General features: G+C 43.1%; 1 protein-coding gene across 1 annotated transcript; it reads left to right on the top strand.

Annotated features, from left to right (window-relative positions):
• The first annotated feature begins 725 nt into the window (after positions 1–725).
• PTP4A2 (protein tyrosine phosphatase 4A2) lies at positions 726–15,683 on the top strand. The gene is made up of 5 exons (XM_075336139.1): positions 726–1,405; positions 4,959–5,051; positions 11,865–11,995; positions 12,952–13,026; positions 13,815–15,683. Exons 1-5 carry the CDS (start codon positions 1,310–1,312, stop codon positions 13,921–13,923), a joined length of 504 nt encoding a protein of 167 aa, XP_075192254.1. The 5' UTR covers positions 726–1,309; the 3' UTR covers positions 13,924–15,683.
• Positions 15,684–16,880: the final 1,197 nt, after the last annotated feature.

Below are 16,880 nucleotides of genomic sequence, written 5' to 3'. Positions count from 1 at the left end.
CGGAACACCTAGGTCCACAATTGGTCTCTGCGGGTGACACCACTGAATTTTTCCCTGTGCCATATGCTTGTCAAACCGCTGTCCAGGACAAACAGGCACCGATGCCTCCCACCCTGCCCCTGTCATTGCACATTTGGAAGCACCATCAGCAACCATGTGCGGTTCTTTGTCCCAGCGCAGCGTGCAGCTGTCCCTACCCCAGGCCTTGGAACACAAGCGGAAATGCGCATATGATTGGTGCACCCTTGGTGTGCTCATATGATTGGTGCACCAATTCTCTGCTCCACTCCTTATGATGATTTTAGCAGTGGGTGCCTAATGCTGCAAGAGATGTGCACACATTGATACAGTGTGCGTGCGTTTCCATCATTCAGAGCGTATGGTCATCTCCTGTTCACATCAGCTGCCTGTTTGTTGCGGTCTGATCCTGTGTGCAGCGAGCAGCCACTACTGAGCACAACATACAATAACCGTGTGAGCTGTCAGCTCATGCAGTGTCAATGCCTGCAAGGCTAAGGATTTCATACAGGTAGCCCTGCTTGGAGCGCTGTCAATCATAAATGCGTCGGCACTTGGGTGATCACAGAAATGAATTGCATAACTTCAATTTTCTCTAATATACATTTATAGTGACCTTTAATGATTGTGTCCGGCTCTGCATACATTAGATCTGACGAGTCCTATTTATGTTCTAATGCCCTCTTTCTTTTTCTCTATTTCAGGGTCACTCTTGGAATATATGTCCAACATTTATGGCGATTCGGCGTGTGTGGACAGAATACTGCCAGGCTCAGCACAGCGTTGGTGCAGACAAGTGAGCTGAGAGGCTTCTCGATCGTCACCCCAAGCCCACCCCTCCAGTCTCTTGTCAGCTCCAGAAAAGCATATGGGAGTTCTTATTTATTATTTCACCTCAAAGCCGAATTTTGTTCACTACTTAATTTTTCCTTTTGTTAAAGGAAGAATTTTGAAGGCAAAATAATCTCCTTTTAATGAGTGCCTCACTGTAGAAGAGACCTTTTTGGTTGCAATATATAAATATATTTTTAAGGCCCCTCTTTTTCCCCCTCCCAGAAGTAATGTGAGAGGTTTCTTTTGGATGCTCTTCTGCATCCCAAAAGTGCTTATCTGCAAGAAATAAACATCTCTCATTTGGGACTTTGCAATAATATACTTTTTTTTTTTTTTTTTTCACCTGCAAATATATATTTTTCTTTATAGAATTTTTTTAAAGATTTTGCTGTGAATTTTTTCAGATTTTTTTTTTCTTTTCTTTTTAAATAAACCTTATTTTTTTAAACTTGTCACAATGAACCGTCCAGCTCCAGTGGAAATCTCCTATGAGTGTATGCGTTTTCTAATCACCCATAATCCAACTAATGCCACACTCAACAAGTTCACAGAGGTATGTACTAGTAAAAAAACGGATTTCTTGGGGGATCTGTGTGTTTCTGGGGCATGTCTGTACTGACAACCATTTCCTGTAAGTCAGGGGGCAGTTACCTGTTGTGTTCTTTGATAATTCCATAAACACAGTACTATAGACTTTACAGCAAGTGAGACCATTCAAGGGTATTTAAAGGTTTATTCCCATCTCCAAGATCCTATCCAAATATGCAGTTGGCGTAATATTAGCAAATAACTCCAGTTAGAAATGTAGTCTAGTTCTTCGGTCACTTCCCTCTTGTTCAGGGCATTGCAGGACCTTAAATATATAAAAATATTTATCCATGGCTACGACTATGCATCTAGTCACACTTAGTTGCTAGTGGTCATAACCATGGATACCTAAGGTCCTTCAATGCCCTGCACATGAGGTTACAGACATGACCTATATCAGAAGAACTAGACTACATTCCCAATTGGAGGAATGTGTTGTTGTTGTTGTTGTTTATTATTATTATTATTATTATTATTATTATTATTATTATTATTATTATTATTGCTACTACATATTAGGATAGGATCTTTGAGATGGGAATACTCATTTAATGTATGCATTTTTTTTAAAAATTGTTTACTTAAAGGGAACCTGTCAGGTGCAATATGCGTCCAGAATCACGAGCAGTTCTGGGTGCATAGTGCTAATCCCTGCCTAACAGTTCCTGTATACACTAGCATAGATGAAGAGATCTTTTATCCTATGCTAATGAGTGCTGGGACTAGTCCCAAAGGCGTTATAGCCACCGACTAGCAGAGTTCAGTAGACATCTCTGAAGCAGAGAAACGTACACCCGCCTTCATACTGCGCATGACCGGAAGTGCCTGGCATTCAGAAGTGCAGTCACAGAGAACACAGATACACGCATCACCGATGATGATGATGATGAATTGAATATCATGTTAGTACACCCCTGTGGGTGTGCTAACATGCTAAGAGGGCGGCTAGTCTGAGATAGAATGCCCTTGGGATTAGTCCCTGACTTCATTAGCATAAGATAAAAGATCTTTAGTGTATACAGGGACGGTGAGGCAATATGCACCCAGAGCTTCTTGTGGTTCTGCATATTGCACCCGACAGGTTCACTTTAATTGCAGTTTTCATCCTTTTAACCTCCATATTTGCTAATACATTGCTGTAATTGAGTTAGTCTATAGTATAATCCAGAGCTGTATTCTGAATTTTGCAGCTTTCTACTGTTCTTGGCTGGTTCAGACATTGCTATGGTGACTGATATTCTCTTTACACCAGGCGTTGCCTGCCCCTATACATATACAAGGGGTATATATAAATACCCCTTTATCAACTAGCCACTGGATCTGTTCCTTTTTTATTGATGCATTTATGTCCTAAGTTGTCTATATCTGTCTAAGGACTCTATATACAGACAAGTGTTTTGGTGCTCTTGCCATTATTCACTGTTGAGCAAGGTACTGATTGCCTAACTAATAATCTATTTAAAGGATTTGTCCACTACCTAGACAACCTGTTCTTAAATGAAATTGTACTCAATGTAGACTCACTTCCCGGACTAGCGAAGTTCCAGGGCGCTGTCTTCGTGTGTCACATGAGTGCTGCAGCCTATCAACTGATACATTTAAGAAGCAGTTGACCAAATAGTGGACTACCCCTTTAAAAAAACCTAATCTGCAGGATGATCTGGATTACAGCCTGACCTTAATGTGGACACTGTAGGCTTACTACTGTCCCTGCCGAGAGACGCTTAATTACATAAAGCAAGCCAAACATTTACATAGAAAAGCTGCAGTTAATTCTACTTTTATATACGAAGAGTTTCCGAATCCTGTGTAGCATTTAACAGATTCTTTTCTTTGCACATAGACTTGCTTAAGTTTATAAATGCGGAAATAAGTTGTTTTTATATATATTATATATAGATATACAGTGGAACCTTGGTTAACGAGAACAATCCGTTCTGGGACTGTGCTTGTTAACCAAGTTAGTAGTCTAGCAAAGCAACATGTCCCATAGGAAATCATTGCAATGCAGACAATTCGTTCCACAACTTGTTAAATGTCCCATCCTGGTCCCCTATTGTGCCATTCCACACACGTACAAACACGCACGCACGCACACACATTATGCTCACCTTACCTTCCATTCAATCGCCGGCCTCCTGGATCTTGCAGTTCGCCGGTACAGGATGTGTATCGGGTAACCATCGCGACGAGGGAGGAACTTGCGCTGCTAGAGCGCTGACGTCAAAGGCATGAGCCGCTTGCCTCCGATTGGTCAGTGCATTGCCTTTGAGTAGCAGCTGACAGCGGAAGTTCCTCCCTCGTCGCGATGGTTACCCGATACATATCCTGAGGTGGCAAACTACAATTACTGAGAGGCCGACGATGGCACAGAAGGTAAGGTGAGCAAAGCGTGCTCGTAAACGGAGTTACAAATTTACAGCAAACTTTGCTCGTTAAGCAGAATACTCGCACATCAAGTCACTCGTAAACCGAGGTTCCACTGTAGATCTAGATAGATAGATATATATAGATAGATAGATAGATACATACATACATACACATATATATATATATATATATATATATATATATATATATATATATATATATATATATATACATATACATATACATATACATATACATATACATATACATATACATATACATATACATATACATATACATAATAAATATATATATTTTTTTTGTCTATATCCTGTTTCAAATGTAGTAACTTCGAGGTGACAGCATATGTGCAAACACTAATGAATTGTGGTTATAGCATGATTACCTCCAAATCTAAAACAGCTTTCCATAGATCAATACAATTGAAGACAGGAAACTTTAATATATCTTGATAGAGAAAAATGCTTTTTCTACTAATTAAACTCCTCTCATCTTCCTCAGTCTCCTGTACTGATCATTCAAAAGACTAGCTACTATGAAGTCTACCATACAGATGGTTGATCCGAATGCCCCATCTATAACCCCTACCACCATGGAAGATATTATAGAGGAGTAATAAGCAGTGTAGCTGTGAATCCAACCCCACTATAGCTAGAAGCTGAAGCATTGTCTCTGGATTTGCGTTCCCTTTTATAATTGACAGCACCTCTACCTGATTTCTGTTAACTCTTCTTCATCTCTGCTACACTAAGTAGTGATTTTAATATTGAATGAGTAGTGCAAGTGCCATGAAAAAAGGTGAATTGTGTATTTTAGAATATATATTACAAAGTTTTAATTTTTTTCATATCCAATGGCCCTGAGGTTTTTTTTTTTTTAATATATTATTGGAAGTAAAATTTAAGATAAAATAATCTAATCCTGAACACCATTAGCTCTGTTTTACAAATGGTTCTAATACAAAGTGAATCTACCCTCCAGAATATGGCTTGTGAAGAAACTGCTCACTGATACAGTAGTACTGCTGACCAATGAATATAGAAAGTCAAAGTATTCTAAGGTTGAGTCTTCGAAATGGATAATTTTATTTCTTCTTGTAAATTGACCGATGTTCTTCTCCTTTTTAGGAGCTGAAGAAATATGGAGTCACCACTCTTGTGAGAGTTTGTGAAGCCACATACGACAAGGCTCCGGTAGAAAAGGAAGGGATACAAGTGCTAGTGAGTAAATCCGTGCAGTTTGCTTTGTGTTGAAACCATGTTGATGTCCTGAATACAGACGTGCTAAAGTTCTCTATAGGGTAGACTTGGAATTTAGCACTGAAAAGCAAACATTATAGTGAGGCTTAATGAATTCTGCATTGCTCTGTTGGAGAAGCGAAGCTGATGCCACAGTCCTCATGAGGAGCTGAATTGGAAGCAATGTGCTGACTTTGAAAATAAATTATGTGCATGAATTTTTTTTTTTTTTTAATTTAAACAATTCTCTGCAGATATCTTTCTAGTATAGCAGTCAGACGGTTGTATATATTGGGCAGGCTTGACATGCAGTGCACGGACTTGCTGGCTGTTCTTCCAACCCCAGGTGACCGCTTCATGTATTTCTATGCAGCTGTCCTGCTCGGGTCAGGAGAGCCTCCAGCCAGTCAGTGCATTACATTCACATTTATACAGCCGTCTGGCTGCGCCCTTAGTGTAGTTTTTTTTTTTCTGTTATAAAGCTACAAATTCCTTGCTTACGCCTCCTGCCACCACTAGAAAAAGATTTCTGTTAGGAAACCGTTTGCTTTGAGTCATTGATTTGTGCCACGACTTTTCAAAAATAAGAACAAATTAAAGGAACCCGGTCATCAGATTTGACCCCCTATAAGCTGCGGCCACCACCAGTGCGCTCTTATAAACAGCATGTTAGAATGCCGTATATAAGAGCCCAGGCCACTAGGTAGAACAAACACTTTATAATACTCACCTAGAAGGTCGCTCTGGTGCAGATTGGTCAGATGAGTGGCGCCGTTCTCCGGGACCAGCACCTCCTCTTTCAGCCATCTTGGTCTTCCTTATTCTGAAGCTGCGGTGCATGACACGTCTACGTCATACACACGCGCCGGCATTGAGATTCTGCGCAGACTTACTACAATACTTTGATCTGCCCTGAGCAGGGCAGATCAAAGTGCGCCTCCTCAGGACCTCAATGCCGGCGCTTGTGTATGACGTAGACGCGTCATGCACCGCAGCTTCAGAATAAGGAAGACCAAGATGGCCGAAAGAGGAGGTGCCGGTCCCGGAGAACGGCGCCACTCCTCTGACCAATCTGCACCAGAGCGACCTCCTAGGTGAGTATTATAAAGTGTTTTATGTTCTACCCAGCGGCCTGGGCTCTTATATACGGCATTCTAACATGCTGTATATAAGAGCCCACTGGTGGTGGCCGCAGCTTATAGGCCAAAAAAGTGATGACAGGTTCCCTTTAATGTAGATTTTCCGCAGTGTGACCACAACAATTGAACTTTGCTTTAGACATTGGACTCTATAATAACAGCAGCAATCGTGTTGGGTTGTAAATATGTCTATGCATGTTTACTTTAAGATATCTTAAATAAATAATTAGAACATTATTTTTGACCTAAAAGCCTATTGATAAAAGGTGATAATCTTTTCAAGGCCAACAAGTTACTGGCTAGTTATAAAGAGATCTGGATGTGTTCAAATAGTCTTTTGAGCCTAGCCTAGAGAAGCGCTCCCACAAAACTTCAGACTAAGGGTATGTGCACACGTTGCTTTTTTTTCAGCGCGGAAAAAAACGCACCCTCTGGCAGAGGGGAGAATTGTAAACAATGCTTTTTTGAGAAAAAGGCATCGAAAACGCATGCGTTTTTCATGCGTGTTTTTCATGCGTGTTTTTCATGCGTGTTTTTCATGCGTGTTTTTCATGCGTGTTTTTCATGCGTGTTTTTCATGCGTGTTTTTCATGGTGCGTTTTTTAAGACTTGTCAGTGTTAATAAAGTTGGTTGAACACAGACCTTTGGAAAAAAAAACCTGTGATGTTATTTCCTTCTCCACATTCTGTTTGGATAAATGGGAGGGCTTGGAATGGAAGGAGCACCATTTGAATTTTGGAAAAGTTGAAATAAACTTCGCGCACCATGTCACATTAGCAGAGCCCCTTGGGTACCTATACGTCAGAAAACCCACATGTGCAGCATCCGGCTGGCGCTGACCCCCGCAGCAGCTGCTTCCGGGTCGGCTGTGTCGCATATCATGAATATGCGCGACAATAATGAGCCGGCTCAGAAGCAGCAAGCAGAACGGGCTGCAGAGGACATCGCTGGACGCCGGGTGAGTAAAAATGATTTTTATTTTAAAAGCACTTTTTTTCTGGCACGTGTTTCACGGACCACACCACTGCCGGTCGGTTTATGCTGCGGAGAAAAGAAGCACAGTGGGCATGAGATTTCTAAAAATCCTTCCACTGTGCTTCTACTGCACAATGCAGCGTTATGGACGCAGGGAAAACAATCTGCGCCCAAAACGCTGCAAACCCTGATTGTGGGCATCCAGCCTAAAAAGCGTCAATGGAGGTCAAATATATATACAACGTCCCACCCCCCCCTGCATATTCTAAGCTGGCACCTTTAGTACCTTTCATGTGGCACTAAAGGGTGCCTAGCCTAGTTTTTATCACAAAAACAAAAAAAAAAAATGGCGTGGGGTCCCCCCTATTTTTGATAGCCAGTCAGGGTAAAGCAGACAGCTGTTGCCTGCAAACCACAGCTGGCAGCTTCATCTTGTCTGGTGATCAATTTGGAGGGCTCCCCAGGTTTTTTTTATTTATTTATAAATAAAAATAATAAAAAAAAATAACATGGGGTCCCCCCAAATTAGATCACCAGCCAAGGTGAAGCTGACAGCTGAGGTCTGGTATTCTCAGGGTGGGAAGAGCCATGGTTATTGGACTCTTCCCAGCCTAAAAATAGCAGGCCACAGCCGCCCCAGAAGTGGCGCATCCATTAGATGCGCCAATCCTGGCGCTTCGCCCCAACTCATCCCGCGCCCTGGTGCGTTGGCTAACGGGGTAATAAATGGGGTTGATACCAGATGTGTAATGTCACCTGGCATCAAGCCCAGCAATTAGTGATGTCACGGCGTCTATCAGACACCCGACATAACTAATTGACAGTAAACAAAAGCAAAAAAAGACAACAAAAATTTTTTTATTAGAAAAAACACTCCCCAAATCTTTCCCTTGTTCTCCAATTTAATAAAAAAAATGGGTCCGCAGAAATCCATTTGGATGTCCCACGGCTCTGGACCTTCTAGAATATGGGGGCACGTTCAGGGAACGTATCCCCCATTTTCTAGGAGGGCAGACCCTCCATTTGAGGAGAGTGGGTGCAAAAATCTGCACCCACTCTCCCCGGGTCACAGCTGCAGACTGCCGAGCAGCCAGCACAGCTCACACTGAACACTGTGCTGGCTGTCAGCTGCTCTGCACATGTGACCGGCGTCTGCTGTGAAGGAGGAGGGGGCCGCGGGGGATCAGCGCTGCGACCGGACAGGTATGTATGACACCGGGGGGAATTGGGGTGAAAGGGCAGGGCCTGGGTGCATTTTTCTGTCGCATGTCTCAAGGTACATGCGACAGATACATAGGAGCAGGGCGGCCGGTGCGCTACTGTGCGCGCGGCCATGTTGGATTTTCGGGAGGGGGGTCGGGGGTCGGGGCGGGCACTTTGGCGACACCGGGGGCTTTGCCAGGAAGTGAGGTCAACAGGAAACCTCTTGACCTCACTTCCAGGTAAATGCCTGCGTTCTGGCGTGCCGACAAAGCCCGCGGACCGCAACAAAAAAGCAGGTCCATGCGGTGTAGCTGCGTTCTGACCCCACATCATTGATTTCAATGGGGGAGAGAACGCAGCCACAACGCACAAAAGAAGTGACATGCTGCTTTTCTTTCCGCACCGATTTTTGGCATCCAAAACGCTGCGGAAAGAAACGCAGCGTGTGCACTGATTTTTCAGCTTTCCCATACACTTTGCTGGGAAAGCTGAACGCATGCAATTTGCCACTGAAACGCTGCGGTTCAAAACGCAGCGTTTCCGTGGTAAAAAACGCAACGTGTGCACACAGCCTAAGGCCATGTGCATTAGGACGTTTTTGCACTTCTCAAAAATGCTGCGTTTTTGGCCGCAGAAAACGCATGCGTTTTTACTGCGTTTCAGTGCGTTTTCCTGCGTTTTTCCAATGCATTGCATGTGTGAAAAAGGCAGTAAAAAGCAGGAAAGAATTGACATGCTCATCTTTTTCTTTTTCTTTTTTTTTAAGTTCAAAAACGCAGCTAAAAAAAAATTGTGTGCGGACAGCAAAAATGAAAAGTCATAGACTTTGCTGGGGAAGGCAGTTTGGAGCCCAAAAACGCACCCGAAAAATGTGCAAAAACGCTCAGTGCACATAGCCTTAGCCTGTGTGAAGGTGGTAAAATGAGCGCCTTCTTTTTTTTTTTTTTGTTTCCAGCACCTCTGTCCTCTTCTGGATCAAGCAACTTCTATTTGGACTTGCCGGATTAGACTGGAGATTGCAAAAGCCACTTCAGGCTCACACAGTGTAAGTCTATGAAGCATTGGAACAAGGCTCCATAGACTTAAACTGTAAGGGCGGCTTTGCACGTTGCAACATCGCATGTGCGATGTCGGTGGGGTCAAATCGAAAGTGACGCACCGCCGGCATCACTTTCAACATCGTAGAGTGTAAATCCTAGATGATACGATTAACGAGCGCAAAAGCGTCGTTATCGTATCATCGGTGTAGGCTCCGACTTTTTAAAATTACGCTGCCGCGACAGGTACGATGTTGTTCCTTGTTCCTGCGGCAGCACACATCGCTGTGTGTGAAGCTGCAGGAGCGAGTAACATCACCTTACCTGCCGCCGGCGGCTATACGGAAGGAAGGAGGTGGGCGGGATGTTTACATCCTGCTCATCTCCGCCCCTCCGCTTTGATTGGCCGTGTGACGTCGCTCTGACGTTGTACGACCCGCCCCCTTAGGAAGGAGGAGGGACTCCGGCCAGAGCCATGTCGCAGGACAGGTGAGTGCATGTGAAGCTGGCGTAGCGATAATGTTCGCTACGCCAGGAATCACAAGATATCGCTGCTGCGACGGGGGCGGGGACTATCGCGTGCGACATCGCAGCATCGGCTTGCGATGTTGCAACGTGCAAAGCCCACCTAAGAGTCTTCTGACATAAAGCTCAGTGTGATCCTACAAGTCAAAATACCCGTCGAGTAACCGAAATGTTTACCTGCCTCTTCAGGCTTTTCCTCACCTAGCACCAGTCAGTGAAGCAAGCTATACCAAGAAGTATAGGAGGAGAACCTATCTTATGTAATGGTAATTTACACAAAATCTTGTCTCCAATACGTCCTTTACAGTAATGTGGCCAAACTCATTCACTGACGCTACAGCAAGCAATAGACAGAAGAAAACTTGAGCCTGTAGAGGCAATCTGTGCAATTTTTTTTAATTAAACACGATAAGCAAAAAATTATGTTGGCCCCTATTGCATGCATTTATGGAAGACCGATAATTGTCCCCAAAGATGGACAACAGTTTTTGTTTAAAGGGAACCTTTCATATCCCCCAATGCTGTTTACCTGCAGATATAGGATTATTCCGGCCGCCTTACTGAAAGCGCCACATGTCCGGAGCGGCTACAGTCCCTGCGCAGTACACAGTGAATGGCAGCTGTAAGCACACTTAGGCACAGATGTGATGCACCACGAGCTGTCCATCAAAGTGCCATGGCGTGCTTACAGCCGCTGCAAACAGTGCTGTGCGTTATGAATGTGGCCTCTCCAGGGATATTTGTGCCTATGAGCCATTGCTGTGTTACATATTACATAGAGGAGACCTAATAGCTGTCTACAAATATCTTAAAAGCTGTGACATTGTAGAGGGATCAGTTTTATTCTCATTTTCACAAGGAAAGACTAGAAGCACTGGGATGAAACTGATGGGGAGGAGACGCAGATTAGATATTAGAAAAAACTTTGACGGTGAGGGTGATCAACAAGTGGAACAGGCTGCCATGAGAGATTGTGAGTTCTCCTTCAATGGAAATCTTTAAAAAGAGGTTGGACGGCCATCTGTCTGGGATGATTTAGTGAATCCTGCTTTGAGCAGGGGGTTCGACTAGATGACCCAGGAGGTCCCTTTTAACTCTAATATTCTATGAATCTATGATATTGCCAACAGCTCCAGGGAGGAATAACGTTCATTTTCTTCTGGTGGCTGAGCCTTTAGTGAGGCGGCTGGACAGCGTTGTAATGTTATTAACCTATAGCTTAACCCTATATGTGTAAGATCATAGTGTTTGGGGACAAGAAAGGTTCCCTTTTAAAAGGGAACCTGTCACCACTTTTTTGCCCTATAAGCTGTGGCCACCACCACCGGGCTCTCATATACAGCATTCTAACATGCTGTATATAAGAGCCCAGGAAGGAGGGAATAACATAAAAAACACTTTATAATACTCACCTAACGGTCGTGCGGTTGGGCATCTCCGGTGCCGGCGGCTACTTTCGGCCATCTTTGTCCTCTTTCTGAAGCCTGTGTGCATGACGCGTCTTTGTCATACACACTCGCCGATCCTGCGCAGGCGCGCTACAATACTTTGATCTGCCCTGCTCAGGACCTGAATGCCGGCGAGTGTGTATGACGTTGGACACGTCATGCACCGCGGCTAGAGAAGGAGCACAAAGATGGACAAAAGAGGCGGCGCCGACACCGGACAACGGAGACACCCATAAGGCCCACCGCGTGACCGTTAGGTAAGTATTATAAAGTGTTTTTTATGTTATACCCCGGCCTGGGCTCTTATATACAGCATTCTAACATGCTGTATATAATAGCCCGGTGCTGGTGGCCGCAGCTTATAGGCTGAAATCGTGGTGACAGGTTCCCTTTTAAATGCACTTTTCGTGCTCTGTCTACTTTATGTGCTTACCTTCCTTTTTCTCCCTGTCACTTTCTCCATTTAGGACTGGCCATTTGATGATGGAGCCCCACCTCCTACACAAATAGTGGACGACTGGCTGAATCTCTTAAAAACCAAATTTCGTGAAGAACCAGGTTGCTGCATTGCAGTACACTGTGTGGCAGGACTGGGCAGGTAAGAGTATCTCTGCTGCATATTGTCTACATAAAATTGCACAACATTTACAAAAGCCGTAAAAGTCAATTATTGGTATACTGTAGAAGACCTATGATCATGAATCTGCAAATTAACTCTCATAGCCCCTATAATCTCTTCGTGCCACTTGATTAGCCTCCTTTTGTTTGTTTGTATTCATAAGGTGTGTTGTTTTTGTTTATTTTCTGGGGTTTTTTTGCTTTTTTTTTTTTTTTTTTTTTTTTTATTATTCCTCCAAGCCACTGTATTGTCGCTCTGTAAAACTTCATACCGGCACTGTTTGGAAGGGTTGTGAAATAATATCAGTAAAATAAATGAAGCAGCATCTGGTCTGTTTGTGATGGATAATTGGTGTGCCATGGATCTGTTTAATTAGCATACAGCACTTATTATACTGGAGCTGGCGGGCACTGCCTTCGGGCACCGGGGGGGCCGAGTGTTTATAGAAGGGAATGTTGCAGGACCTAGACTGGCAGCTTGGTAAGATGCAGATGATAAATTGTCTGGCATCTGAAATGCAGAGAACTGCAGGTTATGAGCTGCGGGCCCAGGGTACACTGGTTTTGATGCCTATTTTCACTTGAGCCGGACTTGTTCGCAGAAATAATCTCTTCTGGAGGAAAGGATGCACAGACTTTAACCCCTGACAGTATACTAGTAAATTGGCTCACTCGGTAGTGCATTACTTGACCTACTTTTTAGATTCGGGCAAATAATTTACAAAAGGTCAGTGAGGCTTAAGAACAAATGTGTAGCATTAGCCATATTGCACGGTGTTCTGAGTAGATCTGGCAGGGCATGGATGGGTAATGTGATGAAACTGTTGGGTTTAATCCAGTTATTCATGCTTTTCTGGTGCGTGCACCTCTGGTAAGCCTGGAGGATCCAGCCTATGAATTGCACACATAACTAATCTCTGTACTTTGTCCTTCCAGGGCCCCTGTGCTGGTTGCTCTAGCACTGATTGAATGCGGGATGAAGTATGAGGATGCTGTGCAGTTTATCAGGCAGTAAGTGAGCTCATTAACAGACTCGCTCTCTTCTTCCCTCCCTCCCTATCTGGCTCTCTGACTTTACCTCCTGAGACCTTCCCTCCTGGTAAACAAGGCTCTGCAAAAGCTGCTTGTGAAACGGTTTTATTCAGATGTGCTTTGCTTAACTAAGGGAGCAAACATTGGTCTGGAAAAGTGGACTTGAACCACCTAGTCATAGCTATGATGGACAGATTAGTATATAACAAATGCATATGCACTAATCTAGTATATTAAATTCTACAGAGGTTGTCTGTATATCCCCATTGTGATGCTTGTTTTCTTAAAGGCGTTGACCAGGTTTGGCACTCTGTGCCTGCAGACTTGTGAATTCTCACATCGTGCACCCTGCACACTGTCAGGATTCACCAGCTCTGTGCAGTCATGTGACCACTTATATGCAATACACCTATTCCAAGCTATATTTTGACTAGACATATGTCACCTCAATCCACTTGTATGGCCGTGCACGTCTAGTCTGAATGTGGCTGGAAGTATGCATATTGCATACTTGCAGTCACAAGACCACCTGCTCCTGGCACCAACATCGGAGGATTGTGACAGCGCGCTCTGTGGGGATTCATAAGTTTTCAGTCACATTGAGTTACTGCAGATTTCTATGCCAAACCTGAACTACCCTTTTAAATAATTTTCATACCTGTTAAGTAGGCATTAGAATCCATTTAGCTCATGGTCTGTGTTGCATGTTCTTTTGGAAACCTTTTATATAAAACTTACTAAAGTTTAGTATTTTTCTATATCACTAGGAAAAGAAGAGGAGCGTTTAACTCCAAACAGCTGCTTTATCTGGAGAAGTACCGGCCCAAGATGCGCCTGCGATTCAAGGATGCCAATGGTCACTGTTGTATGCAATAAAGCTGAATGAAAACAACCAGGTTGACCAAATTCTTGTGACCCAAGGCAATGGATCAAGTTGAAAATAATGATTAAACATCAGCAGACTGCTCTCGCCTCCGTCCCATCATATCCAAAACTATAATAAGTGCCACAATAGGCAAATAAAAAAATTCCAAACCGGTTTCTATACATTTTCTCCTCAAGCTTCATTTAGAAGATGGCCAGGGGAAAGAATATAGGTTCTTTTGGAATTGACCTTTAATGTCGCAGTGTAACTGGGGAGAAGTAGAGTTCAGGTGTTGCCTCATTGTATCCTGGCTCAAGTATTACACATTAAGGGGACACCAACTTGTATTTAAAGGACATGTATAGAGGGTAAATACAGAGCACATTTGGGCAAAGCAAGAGGATACTAGGGAAGTTGACTGGACCAAATGAATGTGACATTGACATTTTTCTTTTCTTTGAACTCTTTTTCGCTCAGGTGCAGATGGGTGAGCTTCTATATATGTAGGTCATTGTTTTTAGCCAATATTAGAAACATTAGTCTGTCTGCTCTGTCTACAGCAAATGATCCAAAGTAAGGGATGCAGGTGACGGAGATGACCATCAGTGCTGCTCAGGGCCCCTCACATCTCTCTGCTGCCACCACGGCTCTAATGATGCTTTGTTTGAACACTGCCTCTAGCCTTAAGCCAAATCCTTTGCTATCTGTGTTTTCTATGGCAGCTAATAGTCCAAATAACAACTAAAATAAGTCTTATCTTCCCTTTTCTGCGGCACAGCTTCACAGTCAACTCAAAATGCCATTAATTAAAGGCTGATGCCAAAACATGGATGCATTTGTGATTTTATTTTTTGAACCGCAGCCATATTTTGCACTGTATCTATCCAAACTGCTGCTTGAGACTTGGCCAGCAAGTGTGTGCATATTTTCATATATCAAGCTTGTTCATTTTTTTTTTCCTCTCCTTTTCTTGGATTTGCCAGCTAATATCATATGTATTATTTGTAGCCCGCTTGCATTGTGTGCAGTCTATTTTTTGGGGGGCGGGAGGGGACAATTGCTTTTTATTCTAATTTAGGGTAAAGTCACATTCAGATTGCAGAGAAGGTAAAACTGCACAAGGTAATTCACTTTATTAAGACCATTTTGGTTCCTGATAGAAAGCTGCTGTATTGTATTCCACATCAGGACCGCAATCCCATAGCACTGCCTGAAATGACTGGCCTGTTGCGTACAGTAGACAGTGCAGAATTTGTGTGCCTCAGCCTCCTAACCCCAGTTCCTTTGTGAATACAAGACTGTATCGTATGTGCAAATACATGAGTTTTAATTCTGCAGTGTATACATTCACTGTTTTAAAAACCTTTACGGACTTGAAAGAAAATATATTGCTGCTCAAAAACATCAAAAGAGTGATGCTTATTACTTATATATATCACAAGAAGTCACGTGGCTGAGTCGTAAGCCGGCTACGTATTTTATACGTTAACTATGCCCAATAAGAATTATAACTACTTTTCTCCCTTGTATTTCAGACAAGTGGGAAATTTGTGCCTAAAATCCCCTTTATTCCCACTTGTGAGGCAATATGTCATGCAGGGGTCAATTAACAATTGTATGTCAAATGTAACTTTCCACACTGTTACCTGCTTCAAAGACACGGTGACTGAAGGAGGTGCCGAGACAGAGGTGATCGAAGTGTAAATCATGAAGTGCTAGAAATGTCCTTGATCTCATGAAATATGATAAATAAAATATTTTACACATTCTACGTTTTTAGTCAATTTTCATTTATGTTCATATGAGTGTGAAGGATGATTTATTATTATTATTTATTATAGCGCCATTTATTCCATGGCGCTTTACAAGTGAAAGGGTATACGTACAACAATCATTAACAGTACATAACAGACTGGTACAGGAGGAGAGAGGACCCTGCCCGCGAGGGCTCAGTCTTCAGGGAATGGGTGATGGTACGATAGGTGAGGACAGAGCTGGTTGCGCAGTGGTCTACTGGACTGAGGGCTATTGTAGGTTGTAGGCTTGTTGGAAGAGGTGGGTCTTGAGGTTCCTCTTGAAGCTTTCCACGGTAGGGGAGAGTCTGATGTGCTGAGGTAGAGCGTTCCAGAGTAAGGGGGATGCACGGGAGAAATTTTGTATGCGATTGTGGGAAGAGGAGATAAGGGAGGATAATGTAATAAAGTGTCGCGAATGCTACAAATAAGTGTCCATGAAGGCTCGGAGACCCTGTGGCTTTTGTGTTAAGGGTTTGGTTATGTTTGGGTGTAAATAATGGACCTCCTTAATGAAAAGTGGATTAGTTGTCCACAGCCACCAGTGAAGAGAGTTTAAGATTTTGATTGCCGTTTACACCATGAACTAAATGCTGGTTTTTAATTCAAGAAGCCCATTTTTTTTTAAAATTATGTAAACCTCATTGATAAAAATCAACCTGATCCACATACTGGGCCCTTAAAATCAACCCTTTACGATGCTGATCTTTTAGTGTTTCTTGGTCCCACCTTCATTCTTTTAGATACAAACTACACAATGATTAAAAAGGATGGTAGAAAATTATAGTTTTGGTATTTCTAACAGAGAGCGTAACACAAGTTTTATTAAAATTAAAAGACACTATCAAAGTTTTATCTAGACACTACACATGCCTAAAGTGGTTTCTATTGATGACACGACCAATATCTAGGTGGTAGTGCAGTTCTGTACAAAACGGTGCCAGCATATCCTCTTGTATGGACTCCACTGCTTCTGCAATGTGTTGTCCCAGGTCGTTCAGATACTCTAACTGTTGGCTACAGTATCCACCGCACGGAAAAGTCATAGGGCAATGAGATCTGGTGATTGTGAAGGCCAGGACAACATTGGTGAATCGACCTGAGACAATAAACCACTGAAACAGAGGAGTCCATACCGAAGGATATATTGCCACGTGTCTGCACAAACCTGGACT

The sequence above is a fragment of the Anomaloglossus baeobatrachus genome, chromosome 2 (genome assembly GCF_048569485.1).
Source record: "Anomaloglossus baeobatrachus isolate aAnoBae1 chromosome 2, aAnoBae1.hap1, whole genome shotgun sequence".
Classification (NCBI taxonomy): domain Eukaryota; kingdom Metazoa; phylum Chordata; class Amphibia; order Anura; family Aromobatidae; genus Anomaloglossus; species Anomaloglossus baeobatrachus.
The sequence above is the reverse complement of the archived record's forward strand: the minus strand, read 5'-3'. Positions and strand labels throughout refer to the sequence as shown.

What these genes read in the sequence shown, in the direction of transcription:
- PTP4A2 (XM_075336139.1), top strand. Translation starts at nt 1,310, where the DNA reads ATGAACCGTCCAGCTCCAGTGGAAATCTCCTATGAGTGTATGCGTTTT. An exon ending in AGGAAGGGATACAAGTGCTA is followed by an intron (nt 5,052 to 11,864) that starts GTGAGTAAATCC and finishes TTCTCCATTTAG; the next exon opens with GACTGGCCATTTGATGATGG. An exon ending in GCTGTGCAGTTTATCAGGCA is followed by an intron (nt 13,027 to 13,814) that starts GTAAGTGAGCTC and finishes CTATATCACTAG; the next exon opens with GAAAAGAAGAGGAGCGTTTA.